The sequence below is a fragment of the Dysidea avara genome, chromosome 3, assembly GCF_963678975.1.
Source record: "Dysidea avara chromosome 3, odDysAvar1.4, whole genome shotgun sequence".
In the NCBI taxonomy this organism is placed as follows: Eukaryota; Metazoa; Porifera; class Demospongiae; order Dictyoceratida; family Dysideidae; genus Dysidea; species Dysidea avara.
In genome coordinates this window covers 27,121,009-27,135,116 of record NC_089274.1, presented here as the reverse complement: position 1 = coordinate 27,135,116, position 14,108 = coordinate 27,121,009, and the positions used below count along the sequence as shown (strand labels likewise).

At 38.2% G+C, this 14,108-nt stretch overlaps 1 protein-coding gene across 1 annotated transcript in view; it reads left to right on the top strand.

The window, feature by feature from the left end:
• The window catches only part of LOC136248447 (uncharacterized), an 18,526-nt gene extending 4,418 nt beyond the window's left edge, over positions 1-14,108 (top strand). The window contains exons 4-10 of the mRNA XM_066040228.1: positions 3,296-3,406; positions 3,454-3,621; positions 3,973-4,105; positions 5,307-5,402; positions 11,801-11,919; positions 12,921-13,031; positions 13,840-14,108. Of these exons, the coding sequence (XP_065896300.1) occupies positions 3,296-3,406; positions 3,454-3,621; positions 3,973-4,105; positions 5,307-5,402; positions 11,801-11,919; positions 12,921-13,031; positions 13,840-14,004 (903 nt within the window). The 3' untranslated portion in view covers positions 14,005-14,108. The remainder of the gene's footprint in view (positions 1-3,295; positions 3,407-3,453; positions 3,622-3,972; positions 4,106-5,306; positions 5,403-11,800; positions 11,920-12,920; positions 13,032-13,839) is intronic.

Below are 14,108 nucleotides of genomic sequence, written 5' to 3'. Positions count from 1 at the left end.
ACATGTGTGTGTGCACATGTGTGTGTGTGCACATGTGTGTGTGTGCACATGTGTGTGTGTGCACATGTGTGTGTGTGTGCACATGTGTGTGTGTGTGTGCACATGTGTGTGTGTGTGTGCACATGTGTGTGTGTGCACATGTGTGTGTGTGCACATGTGTGCGTGTGCACATGTGTGCGTGCACATGTGTGTGTGTGCACATGTGTGTGTGTGTGTGCACATGTGTGTGTGTGTGTGTGTGTGTGTGTGCACATGTGTGTGTGTGTGTGTGTGTGTGTGTGTGTGTGTGTGTGTGTGTGTGTGTGTGTGCACATGTGTGTGTGCACATGTGTGTAGTGTAGTGTATAATGCAGTTAGTAAAAATAACTTTCATTAGTAGAATCCAAATTATAGAATGAAGGCTTCCTTTGTATAGCTTGAAGCTTGTTTGCTCATGTGGGTGTGTAGATGGGCAAGCATAATTTAATCATCTTCATGAAACCCGGTGCACACCCACAGTAGGCTGGGCTTGTGCCTGATGATATTAAAATTGTGGTGGTTGGATGTATATGGAAGAATAACCAGCAAAATATGGAAAGTTGTAAGATATCCAAGAGAGTTGCAGACTATAGTAGGGTCCGAAACGTGAAAATTTGACCTTTGAGAATCAACTACCAAACCACCAACAAATGCTAGGCTAGGTACGGCTCAGTTGGAAAATGTCAGATTGGCATGATTTTTCATAAACACCTTGTTGTGCAAATTATCCGATACGTTTACAAATCATGTGAATTTTTGCTATATCTTGAAGGAAAATGTCTTTTTCAAGCTGCAATGCTCATTCTCAACCTTTCTTACTAACTGTACTCTAAACCCAAATGGTCAGTGGCTACATTGCCAGGAGTGATTTCCAGCCACATCATCGCGAAAACAAAATCTTGGACTCAAAAAAAGTTTCAATGCTGCTGGAGCATACGGCATCGATGCCAAAATATCCCTCCCAGGTCAAACAAGCCTGGCATGGGTTCAACTACTACCACACCAAATATTATCAAATTTCAAAATTGATCTGGCTGAACACGACGGCTTTCAAAAATTCATCAAAATTCAGATCTTATCAACATGTAGCAACTTTTGCAAGCATAATGTGCTAGTTTGCTTCTAAAAAGCCTTGCTAGACCATTGGTTAGTCGCCTTCATCCATACACCTGGTCTGGCAGCTAGTAAATACCACTTACCGTGTATTTTGTTACACAGAACTCATTAATTCCATGGAAAAATAACATATATCAATGGCAAATAATTTAGAACCCAAATTGGAGTTAGCCATTGCACTTCATAGAAATACCAATTGTGGTTTTCAGTAATCATTTTGCATTCATCAAACATGTCAATTATGTTGAACCTTTCTAGTGTTTGGAATGTAGCTATATAGCTACCTGATTTGTTTATTAGAATAAAACTCAAATCATAATGCACTTGGCTAATTATCTTTTTTCAATCGTCAGTACAAAAAATAATGCAGAGGTATCCTTGTCAGGTGGTCAGGCATGGAGGCATGCTGTGCATGTCATCATTGTAATGGTATGGCTAATCAGACCAGTTCATGCTTTTAGTTAACTATATAGCAAGCTATTCTGAGCTATCAATTGCGGAGCTGGAACATTCAAGTGAAGTGTTGCAATCAGGAAACATCATGCCAAAAGAAGAGCATGGAGTTAAAGTTTTCGTATAAAATTAGAAATATTCAAATCATCTTATTCATGTATACCTTACCTATAGCACAAGAAAATTCTAGTGATCTGAAAATCAGGATATTCTGCCACAACGTCATCAAGCAGCTAGCTAACTAAACCATGCGAAGCAGGTTAACTGTAATTTGGCCACCAAGCATCTAATTTGACATAGCTAACATGATTGCAGGCATAGCTAACAGTAGCCACCACCTTTGAATCATTAGTAATTCATTAGCTACATGCAGTGTAGTTGAGTCAGCAAATGAAAACTGAAACAAAACAAGAAAACTGTACACACACACACACATACACACACATTAGAATATTGCTGTCAATGCCTTCATGCAGTATGGCTTAGTTTGTACAATAAATGACTGTTCTATTAGAGTATATGGCTACAGTATCTAGATCTTTACAGGGATTTCAAGGATGGAAATATGTGTGGCAGACCCAACTACCTCACCACACATGCACTTTATCTTGCTTACAAAGGCTCAACATAATTGGATCATGTTTGATAATGCAAATGATTACTGAAAACCACAATCGGTATTTCCATTCATGTGAAGAGCAATGGCTAACTCCATTTTATTCTGAGTTCTAAATTATTTGTTATTGATTTCTATAGGTTTTATTTGTGATTCTTTCATGGAAATAATGAGTTCTGTGTAACAAAATACACAGTAAGCGGTATTTCAGTGGTGCCTATTTGCCGTGTTCTGACATTGCCAAGAGACTGAAGAAACTATGTCATGTCTATACGGATGAAGACGATTGAAGGCTCCAGAAAGAATTTTGAGAGGAAGAGCAGCACATTTAACTTGTATAAGTTCCTATACCTGACGAAAATTGGCAAGATCGGCATTTTTGATGGACTTTGACCATGCTAACGGAGCCGCCAGAGCCAGCCTGTGGATGGATGTAGCTAACCATGGGTACAGCAAGAGTTCAGAGAGGCAAAGCAGAGTGATGTGCAAAGTTTCTTATATGTGGTAAAAATTGGTCGAGATCAGCATTTTTGCAGATTTTAAGCTTGCAAAAGTTGCTACACATTGATAATATTGGCATTTTTGACAAAATTTTCAATGCCGTCAAGTTCAGCCAGATGGCAAACAATTTGAAATTTGATGATATTTGGTGTGGTAGCTAGTATTTGAACCCATGCCAGGCCTGTTTGACCTGGGAGGGATACTTTGGCATTGATGCTGTATGCTCCAGCAGCATCAAAACTTTTTTTTGAGTCCAAAATTTCGTTTTCACAATGCTACAGCTGGAAATTACTCTCAACAATCCAGCCACTGACCATTTGGGTTTACAGTACAGTTATTAAGAAAGGTTTAGAGTGAGCATCGCAGCTTGAAAAGACGTTTCCTTCAAGATATAGCCAAAGGTTCACTTGATTTGTAAACATATCAGCTGATTTGTGCAACAAGGTGTTAACAAAAAATAGAACCAATCTGACATTTTGTAATTGGTACCAGCCTAGCATCTGTGGGTGGTTTGGTAGTTGATTCTCAAAGGTTGAAATTTCACCTACCTATGGTAAGTATTCAGACAGATAAACTGTTTCTTATTAACAGAAAGTTGCAGGTGCTGAGCTGAGTGAGAAGACACTACCTGCCATGTTGAAGACACTGGAAGAGTACATCCAACCAAATTTCACTAAACATGGTGTTGTCTATGAAGCTAAGGTCAGCATTCAGTTTGAATATCTGATATTTGTTTTACCACCCTACAGCTAACTTGGGCTGATATTGGTATCTACCTTTTCATTGACAACCTTGCTGAGTATTTTGAATTCAAGATTTCAGCCGACCAGTTCCCCTGTCTCAGCAAGCTACACACTTCTGTGGCTGAACAGCCTAATATCAAGAAGTGGTTGGAAACACGACCCAAGAGTGTCTTCTAGGATTTTCAGTTGTAGAGAACACTAGATTTGTATGTACATAAATTTCCCATTAATTTACATTGGCTTGTCTTGTACCAAAATATTTCGAGAGGGGAAATTTTCGCGGTTTTCGGGTTATCAGTGAAAATGTCATCCTTGATATATTTAGACCTCCATATAGTCTAATACAGTTTGGGAGTGTTTACAAATCCGCGAAACTTTTATTTTTAGCAACACTGATCAACATGGAAAAATTTGCCCCTCGGCTAGCTCGAGTATACGGTAATTGGTGGTGGGCGAGGCTAGTGAAGTACAAAGTTTAGATTATTTATGCTAATTACTGATCCCTAGCTGGTAGTCGAGAGGTAGACGATGGCTTACAAACTGACCTATTTTGATTTTCGTGGAAAAGCCGAAATCATTCGCCTATTGTTCGCTCAGCTTGGTGTACCCTACGAAGATGTACGTATACAAAGATCAGAGTGGCCTGCGATGAAACCAGGTAAGGAGCATGCCATCAGGGTTGACTGACCACGAACCAAGTAATTAAGCTGTGAATACATATAGACTGACCGCCTCAATCTTGTACTCGGATCATGTATTGTAGCCGCCCCGGGTTTGGTCGGCACTCGGGTCGGCAGCTTCGCGCACAAACCATTTCTATGATGGTATCAAGATATCAGTAAGTGATTCAAGCCTATAGGTGCGTGTAGTTTTATATGTAGCTAGTCAGGCTACTTTATATGAGGAGACTTAATACCAGTAGCATGCAGAGGACTGTTCAGTTGCATCATAGATAATTTTTTAAAAAAAAAGGTAATAGCAAGAGTTAATAATAAGAGAGAGACACCCCCATGTGTACTATATATTACTGATTAAATTGAGAAATTCATATGGGCTCTGTGTGACTTCAGATAACTGGGTAATATGATAGCTTAATATAATTTTTTTTTCTTTTCTGCATTCAATGCTATTATGTTTGTGTCTGTGATCTATTTTCTTTCAAACATAGGCAACTCTAGTCTGGCTCTGCCCACCCTTTCGCAGGGTCTGGCTGGTGAAATACAGATCCCACATAAATTCTAGTGCTGAAATTTCACACTAGCCAAATAATGTGTGCCAATGACGTTCACACACAAATTGCCTTGGCAACACAAATCATCTGACGTAACCAGCAGTTACATATGCTCTCTAGCTAATTCATCTGTATTTCAATAGACCCTTACTTTTTTTGAAGGAGTGAGTGGTGCCATGCAGACAAAGACAACTCTTGATGTCTATAGTTCGATTTGGTGATGGATGCATGTTTACTTACAAATTGACTGAACCCCGACCAACAGCGTAAACTGCACTTATGTGTGTGTTCTGTACATGCACAAACATCTATGTGTGGATGTTAACAGTTACCAACTGTTGATTTTCAGCTACAGTTATAGTATGTAGCCATCAGCATTAGGAAATGATATCCTATATAGCCGTGTTCTAGTTTCTGTGATATAGTTAAAACATTTACAGGGAAATTTTTGGGGCTGTACAATTAGTTATACTCATGAAGGACATCCATGAAAGGTTTCAACTGCAGAAGTTTGCAAGCATTTCAAAGTGTTTTCACCTTTCCTGCACACTATATGAATACACCTTGGTGTCTCGTGTTATGAACTATAGCTGTAGATCGTAGTGAATAATACATGTTTACCTCATAGACATGCCTTTTCAACAAGTTCCTGTCTTGGAAGTGGATGGTAATATGACGCTGTGTGGTCATGTGAACATTGCTAGATACATTGGTGAAAAACATGGTAAGTAAATTGCCTAATTTAATACTATACATGTTGTATACATTGCTTAAGCAGGCTACATGTACTAATGGACAATAACATTTTATATACCTATAGTTGAGTTGATGCAGTGTAACTCCTTTGCATATAATATAATATACAACCTTTAGCTTGGCTTATATAAATGTAGCCACTCACAAAGTTGCTTGCACTGATGATAACAATTTAACACATTACGCTAAATGTATAGACCATGAACACAAACAAAAAAAAGTAAAGTACTGAATTATAGTACATGTTAATGATTTTGCATATTGAAATCACTCAATTAGTACAGCTACATATGGTACATACTTGTGTTATGACACATGTGCATGTATAATCTTACAAACAAGTATAATACAGTCTATTTCAGTGAATGCAATTGAACAATTTGAACATATGATTTTCATACGTGTGAGCTATTTCAATTTTCTTGCAATAATGCAACCAAATTACTTGCCACTATAAATTGTTAGACTATCAAGACACACGGTAGTGTGTCGTGCGGCCCAAGAAGCTGGCGCGCCACACCCGTGAGTATATTGACAGGAAGAACGAAAACGTCATTTTCACACATTTGTATCTCGGTGATCACTTATCTGATTGGAACCAAATTTGCTACACAGTTGCCCGCCAGCCAAGGGAGTCTACATTCCAAATTTGAAGGAAATCGCTCCAGCCATTTCCGAGATACGAGCTGCCAAAGTTTCGTTTTTTTTTCTTCGTTTTTTTTTTTCTTCTTCGTCTTTTCGCACACTTGCAAAAATTGCTATAACACGCAAACGCGTACTCCGATCGCCTTGAAATTTGGCACACAGAAAGGGAGTCCAACGGCGAATCCTAGCATCAAATTTGGTACAACTCCGATGAATGGTTCAGGAGTTATGACCGATTATTCACGTAAAACAAGATCGATTTGTTGTCACGCCTACAGGGTAAACCGCTTCATGGAATGAGCTGAAAATTGCTATGTAGATGGAGTAACCATCGTAGGAGTGCCTTTTGGTGGTTTGAAAGGAATCGAGATAAAGACCACGGAGATATGACACAAAACCCAACCTGTGTCACAATTACGCGATCGATTTTTATGAATAAAAAAGTATTAGTTTTCACGCCTACTAGGCAAACCGCTTAGAGCAATGAGCTGAAAATCGGTGTATAGCTGGAATAATCTTCATAGAAAGTCCTTGCAGTAGTACAGAAGAATCGGATTACAAACCACTGAGTTATGATTCGAAAGCCAACTCCGTGTAGCAGATGCGAGATCGAGATACTCTAATAGAACAGTCACCCTAATAGAGCATTCGGCTAATTTATTTATTCCATTATAGAATTTTATTACATCACAAGTTATTCTATAGGGAGTTCAGCTGCAAACAGTTAATCTTATAGACAGTTCAGCAAGAAGACAGTCACCATGTGGAGAATTAAGCAAATATATCACTATAGAGATTCAGAACATTACAAGTCACACTGAAGAAAGTTCAGGTCATGCACTGTGTAGAGAATTCAGCTACAATTAAGTCACTCTCTAGAGAATTCAGTTACACAGAATTCAGCTACACACAAGTCACTGTGGAGAGAGTTCAGCTACAAACAAATTACCCTTTAGAGTGATCAGCTACAAACAAAACACTTTGCAGGGTGTTCAGCTGCAACAAATCAACCTTTAGAGCGATCAGCAATGAACAAATCAACACAAATCTACCTTTAGAGAGATAAGCTAGAAACAAATCACCCTGTAGAGAGTTCAGCTACAAAAAATCACCCTGTAGAGACATCAGCTAGAAACTAGACACAATGTAAGGAGTTCAGCTACAAGCAATCACACTGTAGAGAGTTCAGCTAAAACAAATCAACCTGCAGAGAGATCAGCTACAAACTAATCACCTTATAGAGAGTTCAGCTACAAACAGATTACCTGTAGAGAGATCGGCTACAAACAAATCAACCTGCAGAGAGATCAACTACACACAAATCAACTTGTAGAGAGATCAGCTACAAACAAATCACCCTGTAGGGAGATCAGATAGAAACTACACACAATGTAAGGAGTTCAGCTACAAACAAATCACCCTGTAGAGAGTTCAGCTAAAACAAATCAACCTGCAGAGAGATCAGCTACAAACAAATCACCTTATAGACAGTTCAGCTAAAAACAAATTACCTTGTAGAGAGATCGGCTACAAACAAATCAACCTGCAGAGAGATCAGTTACACACAATTCAACTTGTAGAGAGATCAGCTACAAACAAATCACCCTGTAGAGAGATCAGCTAGAAACTAGACACAATGTAAGGAGTTCAGCTACAAGCAAATCACCCTGTAGAGAGTTCAGCTATAAACAAACCAACCTGTAGAGCGATCAGCTAGAAGCAAATTACCCTGAAGAGAGATCAGCTACAAAAAATCACCTTGTAGAGAAATCAACTACAAACAAAACACTTTGCAGAGAGTTCAGCTACAAACAAATCAACCTTTAGAGATATCAGCTAGAAACAAATCACCCTGAAGAGAGGTCAGCTACAAAAAATCACCTTGTAGAGAAATCAACTACAAACAAAACACTTTGCAGAGAGTTCAGCTACAAACAAATCAACCTTTAGAGCGATCAGCAACAAACAAATCAACCTGTAGAGAGATAAGCTAGAAACAAATCACCCTGTAGAGAGTTCAGCTAAAACAAATCAATCTGCAGAGAGATTAGCTACGTACAAATCACCTTATAGATAGTTCAGCTACAAACAAATTACCTTGTAAAGAGATCGGCTACAAACAAATCACCCTGCAGAGAGAACAGCTACACACATATCAACTTGTATAGAGATCAGCTACAAACAAATCAACCTGTAGAGAGATCAGCTACAAAAGTAAGGAGTTCAGCTACAAGCAAATTACCCTGTAGAGAGTTCATCTACAAACAAATCAACCTGTAGAGCAATCAGCTAGAAATAAATCACCCTGAAGAGAGGTCAGCTACAAAAAATCACCCTGTAGAGAGATCAGCTAGAAACAAATCACCTTGAAGAGAGGTCAGCTACAAAAAAATCACCCTGTAGAGAGATCAGCTACAAACAAATTGCCCTGTAGAGAGATCGGCTACAAACAAATCAACCTGCAGAGAGATCAGCTACACACAAATCAACTTGTAGAGAGTTCAGCTACAAACAAATTACCCTGTAGAGAGATCGGCTACAAAAAAATCAGCCTGTAGAGAGTTCAGCTAAAACAAATCAACCTGCAGAGAGATCAACTACAAACAAATCACCTTATAGAGAGTTCAGCTACAAACAAATTACCCTATAGAGAGATCGGCTACAAACAAATCAACCTGCAGAGAGATCAGCTACACACAAATCAACTTGTAGAGAGATCAGCTACAAACAAATCACCCTGTAGAGAGATCAGCCAGAAACTACACACAATGTAAGGAGTTCAGCTACAAATAAATCACCCTGTAGAGAGTTCAGCTAAAACAAATCAACCTACAGAGAGATCAGCTACAAACAAATCACCTTTTAGACAGTTCAGCTACAAACAAATCACCCTGTAGAGAGATCAGCTAGAAACTAGACACAATGTAAGGAGTTCAGCTACAAGCAAATCACCGTGTAGAGAGTTCAGCTACAAACAAACCAACCTGTAGAGCGATCAGCTAGAAACAAATCACCCTGAAGAGAGGTCAGCTACAAAAAATCACCCTGTAGAGATATCAGCTAGAAACAAATCACCCTGAAGAGAGGTCAGCTACAAAAAATCACCTTGTAGAGAGATCAACTACAAACAAAACATTTTGCAGAGAGTTCAGCTACAAACAAATCAACCTTTAGAGCGATCAGCAACAAACAAATCAACCTGTAGAGAGATCATCTAGAAACAAATCAACCTGCAGAGTGATCTGCTACAAACAAATCAGCTTGTAGAGAGATCAGTTACACAAAAATCAACCTGTACAGAGATAAGCTAAAAACAAATCAGAGTTCAACTAAAACAAATCAATCTGCAGAGAGATTAGCTACATACAAATCACCTTATAGATAGTTCAGCTACAATCAAATTACCTTGTAGAGAGATCGGCTACAAACAAATCACCCTGCAGAGAGATCAGCTACACACAAATCAACTTGTATAGAGATCAGCTACAAACAAATCACCCTGTAGAGAGATCAGCTAGAAACTACACACAATGTAAGGAGTTCAGCTACAAACAAATCACTCTGTAGAGAGATCAGCTACAAACTAGACACTAAGTAAGGAGTTCAGCTACAAGCAAGTTACCCTGTAGAGAGTTCATCTACAAGCAAATCAACCTGCAGAGCAATCAGCTAGAAACAAATCACCCTGAAGAGAGGTCAGCTACAAAAAATCACCCTGTAGAGAGATCAGCTAGAAACAAATCACCCTGTAGAGAGATCAGCTAGAAACTAGACACAATGTAAGGAGTTCAGCTACAAGCAAATCACCCTTTAGTGAGTTCAGCTGCAAACAAATCAACCTGCAGTGAGATCACCCAAAAAAATGCACTTGTACAGAGTTCAGTTACAAACAAATTACCCTGTAGAGAGATCAGGTAGAAGAATTCACCTTGTAGAGAGTTCAGCAACAAAGAAACTACCATGTAGAGAGTTCAGCTGCAAACAAATCACCCAGTAGAAAGATCAGCTAGAAGAAGTTACCTTGTAGAGAGTTCAGTTACAAAGAAACCATCATATAGAGAGTTCAGCTACAAAGAAATTACCCCGTAGAGAGTTCAGCTATAAGAAGTCACCTTGTAAAGAGTTCAGCTACAAAGAAACCATCATGTACAGAGTTCAGCTACAAAGAAACCAACTGTACAGAATTCAACTACAAACAAATCACCCTGTATAGAGATCAGCTAGAAGAAGTCACCTTGTAGAGTGTTCAGTTACAAAGAAACCATCATGTAGAGAGTTCAGCTGCAAACAAATCACTCTGTAGAGAGTTCAGCTACAAAGAAACCGCCATGTAGAGAGTTCAGCCTCATACAAACCACCTTGTAGAGAATTCAACTACAACAAATCATCCTGTAGAGAAGAAGTTACCTTGTAGAGAGTTCAGCTACAAAGAAACCATCATGTAGGGAGTTCAACTATAAAGAAACCACCATGTAGAGAGTTTAGCTGCAAACAAATCACCTGTAGAGAGTTCAGCTAGAAACAAATCACCCCGTAGAGAGATCAGCTGGACGAAGTCACCTTGTAGAGAGTTCAGCTACAAAGAAACCATCATGTAGACAGTTCAGCTGCAAACAAATCACCCTGCAGAGAGTTCAGCTACAAAAAAATCACCCTGTAGAGAGTTCAGCTAGACGAAGTCACCTTATAGAGAGTTCAGCTACAAAGAAACCATCATGTAGAGAGTTCGGCTACAAAGACACCACCATGTAGAGAGTTTAGCTGCAAACAAATCACCTGTAGAGAGTTCAGCTAGAAACAAAATACCCTGTAGAGAGACCAGCTAGAAGAGGTTACCTTGTAGAGAGTTCAGCTACAAAGAAACCATCCTGTATATAGTTCAGCTACATTTCAAGTCACCCAGTAGAGAGATCAGCTGCAAAAAAATATCCTGTGTGGCATAATGGGCATGTAATAAATATATGTATATAATTTGTATAATTACTAATAAAATCAAAAATAATTGAAGTGCTAAAATTCTTCTTTAAGTTCTTTTCTTCTTCCTGTGGTAAATAAAAAAACACATGGGTTAAAGAAGCCCCAAAGCCAGCCATAGGCCGGCTTTGCAGTATACAAATACAAAAAGAAGTGATATCTAATCAAAAACAGCCAAGCTGTAAAAAAAGGTGCGGCCCCCAAAAAGGCCATGGTGAAAAAAGATGTGAAATCCAAGGTGGCGGCCAAGAAATGGCTGTGATGGTAGGTTAATGGTTACATTTTAATAACGACAATTCAGGTGAATTTTGTGCCGCTTGATCTTGGCACCAAATTCACCTGAATTGTTGTTATTAAAATGTAACCATTAACCTACCATCACAGCCATTTCTTGGCCGCCACCTTGGATTTCACATCTTTTTTCACCATGGCCTTTTTGGGGGCCGCACCTTTTTTTACAGCTTGGCTGTTTTTGATTATAATACTAAGCTCTCTTAAACATTGCAAGTGACATTCACATGATCACATTCGCAAGCAACCTGAAATTGCCTGTATAATATGTTACATGTACAGTATATAGCAGTTACTGACAAAAGTTTGATGCTAAGCCAACTAAAGATATTCTATGACTAGCATAACATATTCCACGAAAAAATTTCTTATACTTTTTTAGTTTTTAAACCTTTTTATTGAGTATGTTACATGACTGTGACATATGATCAAATTAAAGGTACTAATATTCTGCAGGTATGGCTGGTAATAATGAATTGGAGAATGCACAGTTGGCAGGATATTCAGATTACATCACTGACCTTAATCTTAACATTATTCAAACTTTTTTTTATGAACCTGATCAAGTTAAAAAGGTAAGAAAAACATAATTATTTTATCATTTATTACACATTAAGGTGGGGTCAAGCAGATAACAGGCACCCTGAAACCTTATAACCTATAACTCCCTCAAATAGCATGGTTAGATTAGCTATGTGTGTGTGCTTTGTACCAGCATAGTCACATCAGTGCTGTTAATCCTTGTTGGGATGCTTCATGCATAGAGAATACATTGTAACAATACCTCAGTACAAGCTCTTGTAGAATAGAAACTTGCACAGAATGCTGTGCCAGTGTGAAATCCACATTGCTCAATTGAGTGTGTGTTCTACCACTAAACCTACTGAGCAGGATATTTCTATAATGGCTTGTTATAACAGGACAAATCTAGTTATAGGTTAAGAACATTCTCTTGTATAACCATTATGCTGCAGTTACGTATTTAGCTGTAGAGGTGCTATTTTTTAATGAGCTTTGTGTGTTCTGTACTGCCAATATTGATGATAATATGTAGGAACATGAACACTATTAATAATCACTGATTACCAAAGGGGGGACAATTATCACGTTGCATTTGTGTATTAAAATGATATTCTGAAACCGTCTTACAACATGGCGCCAAAGATGAAATGGTCTTCTTTACATAGCAGGAACATAGGTCGACCATGACTCCTTGTGGTAGAATTCCCGACCCCTGAACTCTGTATAAAGAGAAAGATGTGTAGTGTTTCAAAAAACTTAATTACAATAGTGGGAAACTGCGTATACTTATACTTGTCTACCGTCCCCAGGGTTGAAACTGGGTTGGGTCGTCTGTTTCAACCGGGTCACATTTTGTCCAGGTCAACCAGGTATGGTCCACTCTATAGAATATCTGGGTATGACCCAGATTGGATCACTTGTGAAATTTATTAAGCAGCTTGATGATGTAGAAGTGTATGTATGTATGTATGTATCACAGTCTAGTTCTGCAGCAATATGTACTTATCTATGTACATCAGAAAATTTCAGTTCAGTTTCACTTGTATGTCTGTAGGAGGAGAAATCAGCCAAGTTGAAGAATGAAACAGTTCCCAATGTTTTGCAAACACTAGAGAAGCACATTCAAGCTAATGGATCTCCAAAAGGATACGTATTTGGTTCAAAGGTACAACCTGATACGACTTTAATCCTAATTTCCATAACACCCTAGCAAAAGCTTTTTAAAAGCCTGTGTTAAAAAAATTGTGAGTGGTTGCCAAGAAATTGTTACAATGATATTGATGCTAATCAAATATTAATGATGTTAAGGCAGTGTAGATATTATTGGCCATTATTTTACATGACAAACATCATTTGCTATGCTAGCAAAATTGGCACAGCAGGCTGGAAATAGTGTTGAACACAATTCTAGCATACCAGATCCCCTTGTTAAACATCTACATAATAATGATAATAGTGCTTCGTTATGTAATAATGCTTAATATGTGCCATATGTCAAAACAATCAAGTTATGTATTTGTAGTTTATAGTACTTTTTGTAAATAATAGCAGACCTGTGCTCCCGTATATGTCTTGGAAACAGCTGAGTAGTATGTGAGTTCTAGCCAGCTAGTTTAGAGAAGGGACCAACTACATATGTGTGAAAATTGTTATTTCTTCCTGTTTCTGCATGAGCTATATACAAGGTGGCTAACTTTCATGGGGCTAGCTTCTAAAAGGCTAAACATAGAGGTGTGGTTTAATGTTAACTACACACTAAAAACTGATTGTTTTGCTCAGTCTTTAAAAATTAAATATGTGCATATAATTATTTTATAATTAAAATCTTGTCATCTAATTATAACTCCACAATTCCTGCATTCAAAATGTCAGGAATGTAAATTGTACACCAAGTAGTTGACAGTGTGTATTTTAATTATATTTGCACACAAAGACTTTCAGAGTAATAAATTCTTGTTTATATGTATACACAGCTCACATGGATTGATATCTTAACATACTTGTTGGTGGAAGATGTCAACAATTATTTTGGGATCACAGTAGATGCCTACCCAGGATTAAAGAAGCTTCATGCAGAAGTTGCCTCTCAGCCAAGAATCAAGAAATGGGTTGAGGAACGACCAAAGAGTGATTACTAACAACTGGTTGCTCTAGGCTATACCTCATGCTACAGACATAACATGTGTTGCAAAAAATTATAGCACTGTTTATGCAAATTATAATAAGATAACAGATAAATAAT